This window comes from Stylophora pistillata, chromosome 9 (assembly GCF_964205215.1).
Source record: "Stylophora pistillata chromosome 9, jaStyPist1.2, whole genome shotgun sequence".
In the NCBI taxonomy this organism is placed as follows: Eukaryota; Metazoa; Cnidaria; class Anthozoa; order Scleractinia; family Pocilloporidae; genus Stylophora; species Stylophora pistillata.
The window spans coordinates 13,582,515-13,603,855 of record NC_142527.1 but is presented as its reverse complement, the minus strand read 5'-3'; the positions used below and the strand labels follow the sequence as shown (position 1 = coordinate 13,603,855).

Sequence of the window (21,341 nt, the reverse complement as noted above, 5' to 3'; positions counted from 1 at the left end):
CTCAAGTTACTTATGATACCCTAGAGTCGATGGGATATTTGAGTGAAATGAATACAGACAACCTTGAGAAGGTCATCATGTGACTTCCTAAGTGGATGCAAGCCAAATTTGCTGAATGTTTAAAGCACCTAGAGAGTGAGGGTCATGTAATGCCAACATTCAAAGATGTGGTGGATTTCCTTAAGGAGCGAGCGTTTGTCTTGAATCATCCTTTCTTCAGTGATAGAAGTCGTGAGAATGCAGTTACCAGAATCAAGCCTAGAGTAAAGCCGCCTTTGATGCCTAAATCCCCCTGTTATGTCAACATGACAGCAGTAAAGGATGAGTCTTGTCCAATGTGTCATCAGCCCCCAAAAATACCGGTGTGAGACATTTAAATCCAAATCTCCTAAGGAACGAAACCACTTCATTAAGCAGCACAACATATGTTTCAATTGTATCAGTTCGTCTCTACACAACTCAAGGAATTGCAAGTCAGCCATTAGGCGTAAAGTGGAAGGCTGTAGAAGGGCACATCACACGTTGTTACATCTTCTTGAGCCTAAGGAAGAGGTTAGCCAGGGAACTGTGAAACAAAACAATGAGGTCAACCGGGACTCGTTGCCTGACCAAGGTTCATCATTCAATACTTCGACACATTCGGTCGGCACAGCCGTTGATTCCTCTGAAGTACTACTTCAAGTCATTCCAGTGAAGGTAATAAGCAATGCCGGCAGTCAAATCACGACCTATATTCTTATTGACTCAGGGTCTGACATAACCATGGTTGACCCTTTTCTTGTGAAGTTGTTAAACATTGAAGGAACACCAAGCAAGCTCTCTCTCACGACAGTGAACAGTGCTGATGTCGAAGAGCAAGGGATGAAGGTTAAGTTTAAAATTGCATCATTGGATAGCCAGAGTGACCATGTGATTGCCGTGAATTCTGCATGGGCTGTAAAGGATCTTACCATTCCCTTGAAACACACAAAGCTGTCGAGATCTGTAGAACAATGGCCACATCTACAGGAAGTGCCTTTCCCAGAGGTGGAAAGAAAGAAGATTTCTATCCTACTCGGTACCAACATCCAAGAAGTCTTCATACCTCTTGATGTAAGAAAGGGAAACCGTAATAAACCACTCGCCATTAAGTCGTGTCTTGGTTGGAGCATACTAGGTGGCTCCTCAAACCTACAGTCCCATACCCAAGGACAAGTTAACCTCATCGGTGGTGAAGATCTTTCCCTAAACAACCAGCTCAAGCATTTCTGGAAGACTGAGTCCTATGGTGCCACAAGGCCTGAAACCAAAACATTATCTGTGGATGATCGAAGAGCTGTAAAGCTCATTGACAACTCAATCAGCCTGCTAGATGGCCATTACCAGATGGGCCTTCTGTGGAGAGATGACAATCCTGTACTTCCCTACAACCGACCTCTAGCCAAGCAAGATTGCAGTACTTGAAGAAGCACTTCCTTCGCGACCCTGAGCTGGAGGTTAAAATACAGAAATGTGATTCAGGAGTGCGTAAATAGAGGGTACGCTACAAAACTGAGCCAAGAAGAAGCTGCTGCAGTTAGTAATATCACGTGGTACATTCCGCACCATCCTGTAACAAACCCTAACAAGCCAGGGAAAGTGAGGGTAGTGTTTGATGCTGCCGCAAAGTTCAACGGAATGTCTTTAAATGATCAGCTATTGCAAGGGCCTTGTCTTACAAATGACCTTACTGGGGTCATAATCCGCTTCCGTGAAAAAGAGGTTGCCTTTTCCACGGATATAGAAGGTATGTTCTACCAGACCAATGTGACGCCAAGCGATACTGATGCACTGAGACTCCTGTGGTGGCCTAGTAGCATCAACGACCCACCAGAAGATTACAAGATGCTGGTCCACATTTTCGGTGCAAAATCCTTACCCTGTTGCGCCAACATAGCTTTAAGTATGACTGCACAAGACTGAAGGAGGATACTCGCCTGAAGCCATCAGAACGATTCGTAGAAACTTCTATGTTGACGATGGGTTAAAGTCTGTTCCAACCACAGCACAGGCTGTTCATCTGACAACTGACCTAACTAGTTTGCTAAGGAAAGGAGGCTTCCGGCTCACAAAGTTTGCGAGCAATAGTCAAGAGTTATTGCAATCTATCCCGTCAGAGTTGAGAGCAAATCCACTGCTAGAAATAGATCAAGATCAGTTACCATTAGAGCAAGCATTAGGTGTGTACTGGGCTGCACAGTCTGACACTTTCAAGTTTAAAGCTGTTCAGGCGGAAAAACCGTCCACCAAGCGAGGGGTGCTTTTGATCGTAAGTTCTTTGTTTGATCCACTAGGATTCCTTTCACCGTTTGTGTTTTCGCCAAGCTTCTGCTGCAGGAACTCTGGAGAGATAAACTCCCTTGGGATCGACAAATTCCGGAACCGTACCTCTCTCAATGGCAACGTTGGCCAGCTGAACTACCACATGTTGTTGCCATTGATATCCCAAGGTGTTACAAGACTCAGTCATTTGACAACACATCGACCGTCCAGCTTCATAACTTTGCCGACGCATCCAGATGCGGTTACACAGCAGTTTCATATTTGCGTTTCGTCAATAAGGAAGGAGTGATTCATTGTTCCTTTGTCATGGGAAAAACCCGCAATGCTCCCATTAGAGAGTGGACTATCCCTCACCTTGAACTACAAGCCACAGTATTAGCAGCCCGTCTGAGAAAGACAATATTGAAGGAACTCGATCTACCAATAGATCAAACCTTTTACTGGTCCGACTCAATGACATCTTTACAGTATATCAAGAACGAAACAAGGCATTTTCAAACCTTTGTCGCCAACCGTGTCACCGAAATCCTTGAAACAAGTCTTCCAGAGCAGTGGCACCATAATCCCGGTGTCCTAAACCCTGCTGATGAAGGTTCACGAGGTGTTAGTGCTCAATATTTTCATGCTGAATGTCGCTGGTGGTTAGGTCCAAAATTCCTTTAGGAACCAGAATGTGCATGGCCAAGTGTGTTAGTAAAGGATATTCAAGATCATGACGTGGAACTACGGAAGTCACCAAACATTATGTTTGTCTCACATGCGCCACAGATTGACACCTTGCTGCAGTGCTATTCATCATGGTCCCACCTACTGAGAGTAATGTCATGGGTGCTTCGTTTCCTAAAAAGAGTTCGAAATAAAACTCCAGGGTATCCTAAGTCAAGTACACTCAAGCTGGTAGAATTGCAGCAATCAAGTCGACAAATTGTGCATTTAGTTCAGGGACAACATTTGCCTGAGGAGTACTTGTGTCTGAAAGAGGGCAGACAAGTGAAACGTCACAGCAAGTTAGCTAATCTCAGTCCAATCTTGATTGATGATGTTATACACGTGGGAGGTAGGATTCATCGCGCACCAATTGCCTTCGAGGCCGCACACCTAATGATCCTTCCAAACTCCGATCACATTTCCGTCTTAACAGTTCACTACTACCACCATGTACTGGGTCATGCAGGCCGCGAACATGTATTATCCGTAATCCGTCAGCGTTTCTGGATCATGAGGGGAGGAGCTCTTGTGCGAGCTCTTGTGCGCCGTGTTGTAGGCAGTTGTGTGAGCTGCCGCAGACGTAACTCGCCTCCTCTTCAACAAGTTATGGCTGATCTTCCTAAGGAGAGGTTTGTACCTTACCAGCCTCCATTCACTTTCACAGGTCTGGATTTTTTCGGACCATTTCACGTCAAGCGAGGTCGCAGTGCAGTGAAAGTGTATGGCTGCATATTCGTGTGCTTCAATAGCTGAGCAGTACATATTGAAGATGTCAGTTCACTGGAAACGGACACTTCCATCCAAGCCTTGGTACGATTCATCTCGGTTCATGGTCGCCCAAAGGAGATATGGTCAGATAATGGTACAAATTTTACTGGTGCTCAAATGGTACTTTGCCTGTCGGTTCAAAATGCGAACGAAGAAGGCATCAAGAGTGAGTTACATTCTCGTGAAGTAGAATAGTACAGCTGTAAACTACCAGAGTGGCGTTTTCAACCTCCTGCCGCAAGCCACATGTCAGGAGTTTGGGAAAGGCTCATTAGAAGTGTCAGGAAAGCTATGAAAGCTGTTCTTGGTAGTCAGGATGCGCTGGTTAGTTTGGAGACGTTGCGTACAGTCTTTGCTAAGTCACATCAATCTTAAACAGTCGTCCTATTTGTCCTTCCAGTGATGATCCCAGTGATTTAGAGCCGCTCACTCTCAATCATCTTCTGCTACAACGCCGAAACCTAGTCGTGCCTCCTGGAGTTTTCGTTCAAAGGGACTTGTATTCCCATAAACAATGGAGACACGTTCACTTCATTTTTGATTGTTTCTGGTCTCGTTGGATCCGAGAATATGTTCTGACATTACAGCAGTGCCACAAGTGGTTACTGAACAAACGGAACTTAGCAGTTAACAACCTGGTCCTTGTTGTGGACAATACCGTGCCCAGGTGCCACTGGTTGTTAGGTCGTGTAACAAGGGTTTTTCCAGGTGAAGACTTTCGTGTACACACAGTAGAAGTGAAGACGAAGAGCTCGAGACTTCTTCGACCCATGACGAAGTTGTGTCTTCTTGAAGAGGCAATATGATAAACCAAGAGAAGATGTGAGCGCTATGAACATTGACATACCTAAACATTGAACACTGAACACTTGGGTTGAGATCAAATTTCTTAACTGTTCGGTTTTCTCAGCCCTATCCCCCGGGATGTTGAGGCTATTCCTCAACAAGGTTTTATGTTAGTCCGTCCCGTTCCTCATTTTTTTTGTTTGTCAGTAGACCACAATCCTTCAGTAGTAATTTTTTATTTTTGACCCCCTTTACGCACGTGGAAAAGCACTTGTGAATGAGTTAGGTATGTAAAAACTGTTTTCTTTTCTTTCGTTTACCGCCTTTCATCATGTGGCTTTTACGGCTCCCTGAGCGTCGTAATTTGTGATGAAAGGGCGACTGGATGGTTTTGTAAACATTGGAATTCTTCACCGTCATTAAATTTGTTGGGTTAATGAGCTGTTCTGTTGTTATTCGCCATCAACGCCGCTGTATGTGTCCGACCCGGACAATGTGTATCCCCAATACATCTTGGGGATACAATGTGGATACGCATATCGCGGCAATCGCAGTCAATATGTGTATCCCTTGGTAAACCAAGCGCTTTTGTCTGTCCAGCAAATTACTAGCTCAGCTTATATATGGCTAGTAAGTGTATTATTGATTCCAAATTGACAGACGACAGCGAGTTTGTCGGGGATGGACATATCACTGTGTATCCCCATTATATCTTGTGGATACACTTTGGATACACATATCACGGCACTCATAGTCAGTATGTGTATCCCCTTACTAAAGCAAGCGCTTTTATCTGTCCAGCAAAATACTAGCTAAGTATGGCTTGTAAGTGTATTATTGAGTCAAAATTAATAGAAGTGTGATCTAACATCACTGCAATCGCTTTTCTGTGATACGTGTATCCCCTGATGTTTATTGATATATATCACTGGAAGGTGATTGTAGTGATATGTGTATCCTGGCCTCTCTAGCCCAGTGCAATTTCTAACCAAGAAAATATTTTAAAATCGCACTCATAGGTACAGTGGGAAGCAAACGTTTTGTGATATGTTGAGATACACATATCAGTGAACGTTGATCGCAGTAAAATTGGTATCCCTGGCCTGGAAGCACTTTTGTTTGGCTAGACACTTTACCAAAAACAATTTCTAATCAATATTTCAATTCCGCACCCATGGGCGCATATTTATAGAACCAGGAACCCTTTCTTAAATAAAACAAATTATTCCATTAGCCGTAGATGCTACGTTGATTTAACTGTTCTCACGCAACGCTTCTACCCACCGGAAATTCCTCTATTAAACAATGCCCAAATTGGGAAGTTGGATCTTGTATACTTATGACCTTTCTTTCGCGGGAAATTCGCATCTTACGAGAATGATTAAGATGGATGCCACAAAATATTCAAATCTGGTTCATTATTTGAGAGATAAAGAGTATCCAGAGGGCACAAGCAAGCGTGAAAAAGGAGTGTTACAGAGACTTTCGAAACAGTTCAGGTTTGATGTACAATCAGGCTCGCTTTTCTACGTCGACCATGGTAACGATGGATTAACCTTTAACCGCATGGTCATTCAAGAGGAGGAAAAGGCAACAGTTTTCGATGAGTGTCACTCTTCACCTTTTGCGCGCCATGCCGGGCGGGACAACACCATACACAAAATTAAGGAGCGCTACTACTGGCCCTCTTACTACAAGGATACTGTTGAATTGGTAAGTTTAATAAAATGTATAGACGTAGAGGCATTGGTGTTGCGTAACATTTGATACCATCACGGTCTGTCACAATTCATGCATCTTAACACTAGCGTTTCAGTGGCAATTACTATTTTGGATTTTTTAAAGTTGGCATTTACTCAAATCAGTCTGTCAACTTTATTGGTCTTACTATGTAGATATTTGCAATGTAAAGTTGATCAGAATAAATAAAAATAATAAGATCGGTGAACGGGAGAAGTAACCCATGCAAAGTGCAACCCTGAAATGTAATTATAAATCTAAAAGGAACTATAAAATTTAAATAAAAATAATAAGATTGGCTTACGGGAGAAATAACCCATGCAAAGTGCAACCCTGAAATGTAATTGTAAATCTAAAAGGAACTATAAAATTTAATGTATAGCGATAGATCAACTCAATAACTAATTAGATCAATAAAATTAAGAACGATGGCACCTCAGAGGTACCATTTGCAGGACATGTCGATATAATAAGTGGTGACCAGCAAAGTTAAATAAGTGACTCGTAAAAAAATTTTAAACGAACTTAAAACGAGACAACTTGTCATAAGAAGCTAGATTGCAGATAAAATTCCAAGGTTTTACATTTCTATTTAAAAAAAAGAGCCCTGAAAAGTTGCAGTTTTGCAAAAAGCGGGCTCAAGTAAAGAGCATGATTCTTTCAGCGAGATCAGCCATGTGAAATAATCAGTCAAATTTGTGAATTCGGTAGCTTCCAGTACTTGTGAGACACAGCCATATAATAAAAGGCATTACAACAATAATGGTAAAATATTTATAAAACAATGACTTTTCTTTACTTCCAATAGATGTTGTAATAAAAGAATCTGAGGCTTCTCTATATTCTCTCAATGCTTCTCTAAGTGTGGCCTTCTCTTACACAAACAGATTCGAAATTGTGACTGGTGTCAACGTAATACCAGTGAAAGCAAAAGTTACGACGTGCTGCATCCCGTGAAGGTGGTTTCTAAAGTTTGGTACCTAGTCGGTATTGATTTAATAGATGCCGGCAAGGTTTCTGCCCAAGGAAACCGCTATCTTCTGACAATGACGGATTACTTTAGCAAGTATGTAGAGGCAATTCCTCTGCCAGATAAGAGTGCCGTAAGGGTAGCAAAGGGCCTTTACAAAGCATATTGTCACCATGGAGCCCCTGCTCACATCATTTCAGACCAGGGTAGAGAATTCATTAACCAGGTAGGTGAGCGTTGTATACAACGGAAACCTTTGACAGACATCTGTGTAGCAGCTTGCATGACATTGCTGCATTGTCTCTGTTGCAGGTGTGTGAGCGCTTCATGACAACATTTGGTGTCCACCAGAGGATCGCATCAGCATATCATCCGGAGTCTAATGGTCTAGATGAGAGATCAAACCAGTCAATAAAGAAGTGAGCGTTGCAATCAATTTCTGTCTAAAAATAATTCTTAACTCCTATCAGTGACATGAAAGAGGGCATGACATGCTACCTAAAATATCATTCAGCTAAGCTAGTGCTTTCAAAGTTTATTTCCATTCAGTAATGTCCTTGGGATTCCAGAGTTAAAACTACGGACTGAAGCGAATGCAAAGATGTTAAATATTACATATTATCTGAATTACAAGAGCAGGTAGTACATCATCTAATTACTACCTACCTAATGTTCTTATTCCAGTTCGTGTAAAATGGTTGGTGCCAATCATTTTCCACGAACTGGAATAAGAACATTCTATCGACAACAATCATTCACTTGACTCTGATGATGACTTCCGCACAGGTTGTCGAAACGTCAGTCACTACCAACGACAACAGTCCTTCTCAGGACCACACTCACGCGGACGATCAGCCTCCACTTTCACATGTTACACCTGGGTTCAAGCCATTTACTGCACTTGTCACTTTTGTTTAGTACCCTTAGGAAGATTGTGGATGACCACGATGAGGATTGGGATGAGTACACGGATGGTGCTCTTTTTGCAATTAACACCAACAGATCAAACACCACCAAGTTCAGCCCATTCTATTTAATGTATGGTAGGCATCCACGTTTGCCTCTTGAAGTCCAAAAGTGTGTAAAGCACGTCGATAATGACCCCAGTGAAATTGAAAAACTGGCTAAGGAATTAAACTCAGAGGATGTCCTCCAGGAGCATGTGCAAAAAATGACAGCCACAAGAGATGCACTTTTCCCAAAAGTGGAAGGAAACATAGAAGCTGCACAAGAAAAGCAAATGAAGCAGTTCTTAAAAAGAAAAGGAGGCTTCGACTGCAGATTGAAGAAGGGTGATGCTGTTCTACGCCGCAATATGCTCCAAAAGACAAAATAGGGGCACAAAATGGAAGACCAGTGGACTGGCCCATACACCATAGAAGAGGTTGACTTACAAAAGGGAACCTGCAGGTTACGTGGAAAAAGTGGCGAGAAACTAAGAAGGATAGTGAACATGAAAGACATCAAAGCGTACAGGGTTCAATCCACAGCCCAGCAGACAGCAGAACCACCATTGCAGCATCCTCACTGTTCTTCTCAGCATTCAGCGACAGCACCCCAACATCAACAACAGGTGCCATCGCAGCAGCCAGTACCATCTATGCAGCCTGCAACACCATTGCAGAAGCCAAAACAATCCCAGCAGCTATCGCCAACCAAAACGGCCACAATACAGCAGGTAATGTGATCCCAACAAGCACCATCCAAGCAGCCTACACCATACCAACAGTCAGCCCCACACCACTGGCCAACACCGATGCCACAAACAAAGGTTCCCCAACCAAAAGTACCACCCAATCAGCCAACACCAATGCCGTGGTCAAAGTGCCCCAAACTTCAAGCACCTTCCAAGCAGCCAAAAGAACATCACCAGGCAGCACCTTCCAGCCAGCCAACACAACCTAATCAATCTACACCTTCCAGCCAGCCAACATCACCTAATCAGCTAGCACCTTCCAGCCAGCCAACATCACCTAATCAGCTAGCACCTTCCAAACAGCAGACATCATCTAATCAGCTAGCACCTTCCAAACAGCAAACATCACCTCATCAGCCAGCATCTTTAAACCAGCAAAAATCACCTAATCAGCCAGCACCTTCCAGCCAGCCAACATCACTTAATCAGCCAGCACCTTCCAAACAGCAAACATCACTTAATCAGCCAGCACCTTCCAAACAGCAAACAGCAAACATCACTTAATCGGCAAGCACCTTCTAGGCAGCCAAAACCACCTAATCAGCCAGGGGCTCAGCAGCTGGCAAAATACCAGCCCTTTGAACCAAACAAAAAAAATACAGAACATTTCAAAGAAGGACATTGCTTCCTGCTTTGACAAAGTAATCAAAGATCACCTTTCAGAAGTACTCACTGGCACCAAGGAAAGCTGGTGACATGAAATTTTCCATGGAAGAATATTATCAGACAGGGATAAAGAGATGATCGAAAGGGTAGATCTCAAGTTCAGAGTGGCATTTGGGGACTTTGAGGAAAATCAAACATATCACATGGTAACTCTAATAGCAAAGCACTTCCCAAAGGTCAGTCAAAAGTACTTAATGGAGGTACTTTTACCAGAGGCTCTAATTACCCTATGTTGTCAGCAATTACAAATTACACACAACCAGGCTGAGGATCTCCTAGAGAGTGGTGGAAATCGTGAGGCAGATGCATTCCTGCAAAAAATACAACAAAGAAGTAAAGGAAAGTTCTTGAAAAAGAAAAAGGCCCTGAAAAGAAAAATGCAAGGAGCCAAAGAAGCTGAAGACGAAGTTAAGTTTTTGAAAAAAGGCTAGGATGGACCAAGCATCTATTGCTAAAATGCAAAGGCCTACATTTAAACTGAATCAAGAAGATGTAGACATAATTGGCAAAAATGCAATGCTTACAGACCATCAAATACAAATGGCCCAAGAACTGTTGCATCGCCAATTTCCTTATATCGAGGGGCTGCTGTCTCCAACAATTGGGAAGGCAGAACAGTTTCCAGTGATGCGGAACAGCTTCATTCAAGTGCTACACACTGGTGGTAATCACTGGGTTTGTATCAGTAATATTGGATGCAGCCACAACAACCAAGTGAAACTCTATGACAGTCTTTATAGTGGAATTGCGCCATTCACCAGAGAGCAGATTGATGCCCTTCTTTTCAACCAAGACAGCAATGTTATTGAAATTTGTGTCCCTCCTGTTGACCAGTAAACAAATGGGACAGACTGTGGAGTTTTTGTGATTGCGTTTGCCACAGCACTCTGCCATAATATGGACCCCACATCACTTAAGTTCAACAGGCGGGCAATAAGGGCACATCTCTTAGATTCCCTTAAAAATGGATACATTGGTATATTCCCCTTTGAGGAAAAATCAAGCGTTGGTTATGAAGAGACTGTTGCCATGCCAGTGTACTGTGAGTGCTGCCTCCCATACAATCCAGCCAAAGACCAGATGGCAGAATGCACCAATTGCAAGAAGTGGTTCCATCAAGCTTGCCAAAAAATTCCTGAGAAAATTTTCAAGTATAAAAGGTTTCAATGGAAGTGCAATAACTGCCAAATTGCTTAGACACAGACATCTATTTTTTAAGGCAAATGGTTATTGAAAATATTAGGGACTGTCAATTTTTATGTGGTGGGGTGGTAGATAGTCACTATAATATGTGATGACTTCCCCTTTTCATCAAAATTTTTCCCTGCCCCCACCCCTTGTTACCATAATTGTGTGACACTTAAGAGTAGTTATTTGGGTTAAACCCCTTCCTCTCCAAACTCACCATTTTTATTTGGAAACTATTAAACCCCCTACCTCATAAAACTGAAAAAGTCTCACCATTCAACAAAATGTCAGGCCAAAACACTTCAATGTCAACTCGGGCTAAAATACTATCACAAGAAAAAGGAAAAGTAAATGATTTTGGCAATGGTAATTCAATGAAGCCATTGTGCTAAATCAATACCATGGAATAAATCATTAAAAAGTATCAATTTGAAAAAGAAAAAATCTCCATTTGTTAGTCCTTGTTAACAAGCCTATCCATAAATGCCTTTTTCCAGAGGCTACTTTCCTTCTTGGAGTTTGTTGATATTTTTTTGCATAGTCTGATAGGTTTCACCTCGTAAAAAACCCAGTTTTAGAGTTTGCCCATTGATTTACAGGTGGCTTGTTCAAAAATTAATCAGCATTATTAGGCTTTGAAACAATGTTAAGTTTTTTTGTAGTTTTACTGCTATTTTACAAGAATATGTGACATTTATAAAATAGAACAAAAGTTTGCTCTGAAATATTTATTTTAAATAGTACATATACATTTGAGGAACACTGAAACATTGCAAGTAGATATCGCTTACCATGCAGTGGATATCACTTTACTAGTAGATTAATATTATCAGTTAACAATCATTTTCATTATGTATGCAACCATGTTGACTTATCAATAAAATTACCTGATCTTTCGCATGTATTTCAAATTAGTTGGCCTGTTGTTTTTATGAGCACTTATTAGACAGAACAAAAACAGTGCAGAAAAGTATCCATGCTGTCCATACTGGCAAATACTGGAAAACCAAGACTTCGGTTACCATGATAAGGACTTGGTTGTCAAGGCCCGTACAGATTTCAAAACAAAAACAAACAAAAAAAAATATCAACAACATAGAAGCCCCATTTAAAAATGAATTCAAATGGTTTTGATGTATAGTGAGTGATTGATGTGAACTACGGAATGTGAACACGAAATAGTTTCCACACGCGGTAAAGTTCTAGACCTTTAATCCACCAAAACAACTTATTGCGCAAACACACTTTTAAGTTGTCGCAAATGACAGCACAAACGCTAGTTTCGAGCAGTGGCTCAAGCGAACTAATCGTTGGTACTTCAATTAAATGCTGGTGAAACGACTGAAATCCATGTAACTATTTTTAAGGTTTTGGAAATATAAAAACACCTCTTACCTTGTTATTCAGTTGCATTGTGATCTTCTTCCGTTTATATTTTGGATCGGAAACTTTAAAATATAAAACCACAAAATTTGTTCCTCATAGCCACCACGTTTTCTTTGAAGCTCTAAGAGGCCCGGGTGCAAAGCTTCAGTCTTTTGTGTATCCCTACCAGGGGTACACCTATCACTAGTGATATGTGTGTGGGGATACACATATCACGGGGGTACACTTATCACTGTGACACCGGCAAACTTCAAAGGGATAGGTTATTGTTTTGGTTTTTCAAGTTCAACCTAGCGTGACTGTGCATCACATAGATTCAAGATGGCGTCTCACATGTGAGCATTGTATTGATGACGGTAAGTTTTACATTTATAATATCACTATTCCTTCTTATGCTTGAATATATCAATAAATGAAGAAGGAATGCCTAGACATAACTGCTCTGTTTTTGGTTGCGGTGCGTCCTGCAAAACTAAAGGAATTGGCATCTGGAAACTTCCTGCCCCTCGCAATGCCGAATACAAGAAATGGCGAGAACTTTGGATGAACAAATTGACCAAAACACGCGTTGTAGACAAAGACTTCAAGCGCCAGATCAACAGTGATCGTGGCTTTATATGCGAAAAGCATTTTAGGTCCGAGGATATTGAGATTTGTAAGTATTAAATGCAATCTTATAAGTTTAACTACACGTGATCTTAGACATAATCTGCACGGTGGTTATATGCATAGCTTATCGGTTAACTTGAGCTTTAATAAACTTCAAACCTTATATTCTAATTCTGTTTGTTTGTGATTGTTTCTACTCTAGTTCAATCTAAAAAGATGCAGAAAAAGAAACCAAAGTTTGGTGCCTTGCTAACAGTAAACATCTCGAGGCGTAGCTTCACAACACCAGTAAATGTGCGTCCACCTGGAAGCGTTGGAGGGTCGTGGGTTCAAGTCCCATCTGGGACTTGGATTTTTTCTATTACACTAAAATTGTTTCATCTTTACATGCTCACCTGGAAGCGTAGTCAACAAAATCCCAGAAGTAGCTCCTAAAAAATGTTACAGTGACTTTAAAGATTAAGTGAAATCTTTGAAAAGTCTAAGTGAGTGGATCTTAGAGGAAGCAATCGATCCAATTGTACTGACAAAGAAGAGTTCTCTGCTTGTCTTACGAAAGATTCAGCTCACCATCGATGATAGTCTTGGTTTTTCTGTGTCTGTGTTTGGATGGTTTCTGCCAGATGATCATGTGATTTATATTGAAACCTTGCGATCTGTAATGAACATCACAGTCTCTGAACTTATCAAGAGAATTGATGTTCTCTTGATTTGCCCTGGAGTGAGACCATTTGAACTGTCATCCAATTTATACCGAAGTCAGTGGATCCATTATTCAGAGATGATTATGAGATATTCCCACAGCTGGAATATTGGAGAACGCAGGACTGTGAAGTTTTGTTGGAGGATGGTGAGCACTGATATAATCTCACAAGTCAGGGGTGGATCAGAAAGCAAAGCAAAGAAAGCTTGCTCAGCCTGCTCATTTGTTTGCTCCAATCTCTCACACAACACCAAAGAGAATAAAGCTAACCCTAAAAACAAAGAGGCTTAAGTGTGCAGAACTAGAACGAAAGCTTGAAGAAATGAAAGCAGAGATAGAAAAGTTAAGCAATGACATTACAAGTATATTGTGGACATCCAATGAAAATATCACTCCATTCATGGATCTTGTCTGGCACCAGCAGAATAAATTAATGATGAAGAGTAAAACTGGCGTCCGATACCATCCAATGATCATTCGATACTGCTTGTCACTTGCTACCAAGTCCCCAGCGTGCTACGAAGAGCTCAGGAATTAACATCCCTGTACTGCCAAGCCAAGGGACCATAGAAATTGTATACGGTCCAAAGCTGGCATTCAAGATGAAGCACTTGAGGAGTTATTACAAACAGCTACTTTGGTGTGCAACGATACACTGTGCTCCTTTTTTACGAAATGAAAATTTTGTCAAATCTGGTATTTAACAAAGTATCTGGGGAACTAATTGGTTTCCTTGACCTAGGAGATCCTGATATTAACTTTGGAACACTTGAAGAAGCTGACAAGATTGCAAGCCATGCTATGGTCTTTTATATCAAAGGTCTCTGTACTGAGTTGAAGTTCAGCTTAGCCTATTTTTCCACTGATGGGATTACATCTTATCAGCTTATGCCATTGTTTTGGCAAGCAGTATGTGTGCTTGAGTTAACTTGTAATCTTTGGGTGATTGCAAGTACATCAGATGGAGCGTCACCCAACCGAGCATTGTACAGAATGCACCAACCTCTTGATGGTAATGCTTGAACTGATGTGTGCTATCGGACTGTGAACCTCTCTATGCACCCAACAGTTTCATATTTTTTTTTTCTGATGCTCCCCATCTCATTAAGACTACAAGAAATTGTGTTTACAGCTCTGGTCATGTACATGTACTCAGTAAGTCGATATATTTCAAACTGTTATTGTTGAGATATAATTTCACATAATAAAATTTGCATTTTCAATGCATCCATATTAGAAATTGTATGATTTATTCATATAATTGACAATAGAGTAGAACATTTCCCTTGCTTTTAGTAAGAGGTGAAATAATATAATCAAGCTAGAATTATTGGTATTTTGATTAGATAACATTAGCTAACATGGTTACTATGCGTATATGATGCATGATCCTTGCAGTAGAGAGCCCTATTTATGCAATAGCGAAAATCAGACCTGAAAAATCAGGCCTGTACGGGATTCGAACCACTGACCTCTGTGATACTAGTGAAGCACTCTACCAATTGAGCTAACAAGCCAACTGGGAGCAGGCCGTTAAGTTGATTCATAATAAACCCGTGATGATAAATCAGATACGATGAATATATGAAGTTCATATATTTTGAACTGCGGTTATAGATGTGTATATGATGCACGATCCTCGCAGTAGAGAGCGCTATTTATGCAATAGCAAAAATCAGACCTGTATGGGATTCGAACCACTGACCTCTGCGATACTAGGTAGAGCGCTGCGCTAGTATTGCAGAGGTCAGTGGTTCAAATCCCGTACAGGCCTGATTTTTTCGGGTCTGATTTTCGCTATTGCATAAATAGCGCTCTCTACTGCAAGAATCGTGCATCATATACATATCTATAACCGCAGTTCAAAATATATGAACTTCATATATTCATCGTATATGGTTACTATGGTTAGAAACAATAAGATTTTTATGTACGGAGGGGGTTTGTGATTGGGAACTCCCTCGAAAACTTGGATGGATTTACATTTCTTGGGTAGATTTACATGTCTTGGGTGAATTCACATAATGATTTAGGTGTAAACTATGATAAGGCAATAGTTTGATTTAGTGATTGATAGTAATAACCAATGTCTTATTCTGTAGGTACTGTACATGTGGAATGATGGCCACTATATCCTCTGGCAACATTTTATCCAGCTCTTTCATCAAGACCTTGACAATGGCCTAAAGCTACTTCCCTGGCTAACTTATGACCATATTAAGCTCAGTGCTTACTCTACAATGAGAGTCAACCTTGTTGTCCATATCCTCAGTGTTTCAGTAGCAAATGTTCTAAAGTCATTTGGTCCTCCTGACACCATCGCCACATCTAAATTGTGCAAAATGATGGACAACTTCTTCGATTGTCTGAATGTTCGCAACCAACACGAGCATGTACGTAAAAGAAAGCCATTTCTCAAGCCATATTCATCAGTGAATGATCAACGGTTTGCCTGATTAACCAATGATTTCCTTGGTTATTTAAGAAATTGGAGAGAGAGTGTGGCTAATCGTCCTGGTGAGTACACCAACAATGCTAGGAACAGGATGTTTCTCTCTTGGCAAACCTACGAAGGCTTAAAAATCACAGTTCATTCCACGCCAGGAAATTATAGCTCGAAATTGGGCCAACTTTTATTTTGGCCGCAGAAGATCTGGGGTTCAGTTGAACAAAATTCAACATGGCGGATCAACCTGAAGCTACCGAAGGGGAACTAATTATTTCAATAAAAGAGGCACTGAAGCGGGAAAAATCAAAGTTTGAGCGGCGAATATCAAACGCATACAGACTAAGGGACTTAGATGTTACTATTAAAGAGCTTAACAAGCTTTCCGAAGCGGTAGTGAAAGCGAAGTTTGGAGGTATTCGTGAACGACCAAAATATTGCATCGGCCAACTTTACCCCATTCTAGAAAGATGCATGATTCGCGCAAAGACTGCCATATACCGCCGTCTAAGCCCAAGAATGAGCAAACTACATCCGTGGATGGTTTGCTTCGAACTTCCCATGCCACAGGAGGTCTTTGACCTTCTGGAAAAGGAGATTCTTGGGGTGACAAGGTATGGGATAGAGGTTGAAACCAAACCAGGATCTGTGGCCATTACATTTTCAAGCCTTAGAAGGTTATGCAATCTCTTTGATCAATTTGAAGATTGTGGTGGATTCAGAAAAAAACTTGGTGAAGGAAAAGGAGAGGCAAAACTTATTGTCAATGATCAGAAGAAGGGAATTATGATCTACAATGGTAAAGAGGAGATTTTGAGGGCAAAATTTCATTATGGACACTGGAATTCTTATGGGATCCGTCAACATTGAATAAAGGACTCATATCAATGACACTTGCCATTGCTCAATCATTTTCCTTTAATGATTTCAGAGACAAACATCTCAATAAAGTCCTGATCAAGGCCTTTTTTTTTTTTTTGGGTTACAAATTATACTCTAACATTTTAAAATTCATGTTTGTTGATTACAATGTGCTTTTTCTGACATAATAACTAAAACCTGAAATTGCATGGAACACCTAACTGAATTACAGTTTATTTTTTAACTGACAGAGCAGTCATTTAAGTTTAAAATAGAACATCCTTTAATGATAATTAAGATTTTATAACACAATTACACATTTAACAAGGCCATGCTGTTAGAAAAACGTTTGGCTGCCCCTAGGCATTATGAACAGCTACATTTCCAACTCTGTCAAGTGAAAACAAAGCCTACATTGCTACACAACTGAACTTCAAAAAAGATGATCCTTCTGGAAAATCAGAAATGTTATATAATTGATCAACTCAATTTATTATAACTATTAGTCTTCAAGGACAGCCCGGTTATCTCTACACGGTACAGCCTCGCACAAGATACTCAGGATGACTGTATCTTGAAGTAATACATGTTGAATTCATCTGGAGTACCTCAAACATTCTTGTGTTGGTTTGCCATCACATACAGATTTCTTAATCTCCTGCATGAGTTCATGTCCACAGAATAAGCAAAGTTCACTGTCAGCCTCTTTATCCAAGCCACAATAGCAGTAATGTTGGGGATCCTTACTAATGCGAGTAGGAATAAGAGTGTCATGTGACTGATGATAGGCTAAAAGTGAGGGTTGCTTGACAGGAAGCCATAACTTGCTAATGTGGTCATGTCTAAAAACCTGATACCAACGTTGTTTGTACTGGCTGTTTCTGGCAAAGCTAGCGATTTGCACATGTTTAGCTTCCCTGCCCTGCATTGTGTTGATACCCAACCCTGTACCATACTTGTCAAACATTAGCTTAGAGTGAGCATAGACTAAATGTCCAATACTCCATACAGTGCCTGATACTGAAGAACCAAACAAAGCAGCTGCAGTGAAATAATCATGGCACAACTGAGAAAGGTTTGCAAGATCTTGTTCAGTGAGATGGTACATTGAAAAAATTGCAGCACAATCCCTGAGCTTAGTACCGATAAAGACAATTTTCAAAAGTTTCAGTAGAAGTTCTGGGTCTGTTGAGTCACCCTGAATTGCTTTGACTAAATACATGAACCCATGTAAGATTAACCGTGAATCTTTACCAGTTAAGCGATAAGTGAAATCCTTATCTTTACCCCTGTCTTCAAGAAGCCACTTGCCTAATTGTTTTCTCATTCTCCCTGCTTTGACATCACTTTCCATAGCCTTCATATATCTGAAAATTGCACTGTTTTGGGGGAGTTCACTAAGGCTGTTTAATTTATTGGGAAGGTTACTGAAAGAAATGGCAACGTCAAGCAGCATTGTATGTAAATACTGCACCCCATTGTTCCTCAAGTGGAGTGGTTCAACAACCTCTTTGTCACAGAGCTTCCCAATAAAGGGTTGAAATTCTTGCCTGGATTTTTTCCCAGCAATAAATTGTGTGATTTTACTCCTTAATGTTTTCTTAGCTAAATGAGTGGGGAGTTTTCTTTTGAATTCAACAACCTGCTTTGAAGTAGTAATTCTTTCGCGATACTGCCAGGGTCTCCACTTACAATCCTGATCTACTCCAAATCTGCCAGTAAGGGAATTACTTTCATTTTGAGAAACATTAGCAAAACTGGAAAAATACTTTGCTGAATTAGATAATTCCCCATTGATAAAGGCCAGGAATTTCATATCCCCTGGAATAAGGTCAAATGTAAAGGTAACATCCTTCCCCATTACTGTGTAGGTTTTTTTCTCAATTACCTCGATGTCCGCTGCTAACTTTTCTGTGAATCTAACAACCACCTCATGATCCTCCTTACAGTTGGCACCGAACAACAGGAAATTGTCATTGGGAGAGGCCACCCTCGGTCCCACATTTAAAAAACTAATTAACCAGGACATTGATTGGTCCCACTTTCCAAATGGAGCTCCATCACCCCCAATGGCAACCTTGAATGTTCCCTCCCTCTCACCAAACCAGGTCAGTTTGTCACTATCTTTCCTGTATTCATCAGTCACAAAATAGAATTTGCAGAGCATGAGTAGGAAACTCTCCAAGTTCCTATACACCCCATCAACTTGTTGGTCTACTGGTAAGTTATGACACAAAGTTTCTCTTAGTGAGATAACCTCTCCCATATCAAGTTCTTCAATTTTGTTCATTAGGACACTGTATGGAAGGGGTTTAGGAACTGGAATACCCCACCCATATGTAAGTCTTCTCTTTGACAGAAAACCCTTTTTGGTATGTCTCCCTGTATTTTTCATTACAAGAGATGACCTTGTCTGTTGATACTTAATTTTACTGATAACCCCACCTGCATAAAGCAGTGAAAGGGAACGGATGAAATTATCCTCACTTTTCTCATACTCTGCACAGTGCATTTTTATTTTGGCCACAGTGGCCTTTTTGACTTTTTGTGATGAGCAAACATACCTAGATATATCGGCAATCTTGCCATATTTACAAATAGTCGCGAACATGCCATCAAGTGCAGGAGCCCTGCTCTCTGGAGACCCTCCATTAATCTCTACTGCAGCAGTGAGAGTCTCTAACTGCCTTCTGCTGGCACTTCTTCTTGGTAAATCCAAAACTCCTTTACTGGTGAGTTGAGTAGGACTTCTCTTTCTCATGGTGGATGCATTCATAGTCACTTGAAATGTTGGTGTTCTCTGTAAAGGCACCAGGTCTGTTTCCAATTCTTCTATAGTCTTTAGTGCCTGCTCTTTCTTAAGGTTAAGAAAAAAGCAAAATTATCATTATTATCATTACTGTTATTATCATGATAAAAATTTTTATCAGTAAAGGAACAAAAAAGCTGAAGTGTCGGAACATTAAGGATTAATCATTTAACCATTTTTTAACTGAACGGCCATTAATAATCTCGAGTTAGCTGAAAACAGATTGAAATGCTTAGTTTTACAAGCTCTATAAACCATGGCACGAAAAATCACAATTAAGACTACCTCATCGCTTTCTGTACACCACAAATAATACCAAGACTTACTTTCTTTTTTAGTCGCTGAATTCGTTTCTGTAGGGCAGAAATCTCTTTGGACTTCGACAAATATTCCTCTCTAAGAGTAGCTCTCCTTCTGGCCAGTTCCCCGACGGGAAAGTGATCACACTGTGAACCGTTCGATGAACGTCTTGGCTTCTTCCTGCTCTTGCTTCCCATTGAGTGTTCCGGGAGAGTCGAAACACAGGTAGACAAAAGCTGACCTTGCTCAAAATCTACGGCCTCCGGTAACAAACCGAAACGATAGAAACACAGTTCAGATCATATTCTTTTATTTTGGCTAGAGAGAACAATAACACAAAGTCTCTCTCTCTCTGAAAATTTGCTTCAAAAAACCTTTAATTCGGTTTATGGTGTTACAATCCTTTAACGAAGGAAAACACAAGTTTTAAAAGCGAGAAATATGAATGAAAAACAATAGTAACCAAGGCAAGCTGTATATCAAAATAGAGCTTGCAGATCGAAGAATTTCGTTCTTTAGCGCCAAAATCCATTTTCGGTACCAGTCTCAAGAAAATGGAACAAATCTTACCATCCTTATACCCCCTTGGTCGCATTACGAAAGGCCAAGTAATTGTTTCTCTTGGAGGACTGGACACTATGGACAGATCAGTGGCCCAAATCAGATCAAAAATTGCCCGGCGTGTTCAGTTGTAGAGGCTACAAAGTTTTTACGGAATGAAGGGATGGAATATGTGCTCACTAAGCACTTTTGCCAAGATCCCCTTGAGGAGTATTTTGGGAACCAGAGGAAGCTTAGTAGAAGTAACAACCCAGGTATGCGCCAATTTGGTTATAACAATAACACCATCAGAGTGCAACGCACTGTCACCTGTCAGTCTGGTAATACCCAGGGCAGGAAAGACAAAAACAAGGCATGGGTTAATGTCTCAGATGACCCTGTCCCAAAAAGAAAGAAAACTAAATAATGCTGACATTGCTGGTTATTATAACCTGTGTATCTAACTTAAAACATAGCTTAAAACTTAGGAAAATATAAAAAGTATCAATTTCTGGTTTTGTATCATAGGGTTATTCATAATTATATAGAGTGATCTTGTCATTTTTTACTAATACATTAGAGTGAGCATAATTTGTGAGGATTTTGGATTAATAGTTATCTTAGAGACTAATCCCTTGTTTTCTTTGTTTTTATTATTCCTTCATATATTTTCTTTCACTGTTCAAGTGTACTCACTCTATCCGATTTTTTGTAAATTTGTAACAAGCATTATATCATAACACTATTTTATTTGGTGTTCACAAATCAATAGGATTATTTGTTCCCATTTATTGTTGGGGAAAGGTTTCTTACTTATATTTAAACGGTCTGATGTACTCCTTATCATTTTCATATCAATGTATT

At 40.5% G+C, this 21,341-nt stretch overlaps 1 protein-coding gene and 2 pseudogenes across 2 annotated transcripts; 1 reads left to right on the top strand and 2 right to left on the bottom strand.

Moving 5' to 3' along the window:
* The window catches only part of LOC148723406 (uncharacterized), a 303,906-nt pseudogene that overhangs the window by 119,272 nt on the left and 163,293 nt on the right, over positions 1–21,341 (bottom strand).
* Positions 5,950–10,472, top strand: LOC148723429 (uncharacterized; annotated as a pseudogene).
* Positions 17,033–20,516, bottom strand: LOC111346718 (uncharacterized). Of its 2 annotated transcripts, XM_022953988.2 has the most exons (3): positions 19,964–20,516; positions 19,393–19,685; positions 17,033–18,540 (listed from the first exon to the last, which is right to left on the bottom strand). In XM_022953988.2, exons 1-3 carry the CDS (start codon positions 20,132–20,134, stop codon positions 17,424–17,426), a joined length of 1,581 nt encoding a protein of 526 aa, XP_022809723.2. In that variant the 5' UTR covers positions 20,135–20,516; the 3' UTR covers positions 17,033–17,423. The 2 variants fall into 2 exon arrangements, with proteins under 2 accessions (XP_022809723.2, XP_022809722.2); XM_022953987.2 differs by having other exon boundaries at positions 17,033–19,685; positions 19,964–20,511.

Coding starts and splice junctions, on each gene's coding strand:
- LOC111346718 (XM_022953987.2), bottom strand. CDS start 20,134: ATGGGAAGCAAGAGCAGGAAGAAGCCAAGACGTTCATCGAACGGTTCA. Junction 19,686..19,963: donor TTCAGCGACTAAAAAAGAAA/GTAAGTCTTGGT, acceptor CTTAACCTTAAG/AAAGAGCAGGCACTAAAGAC.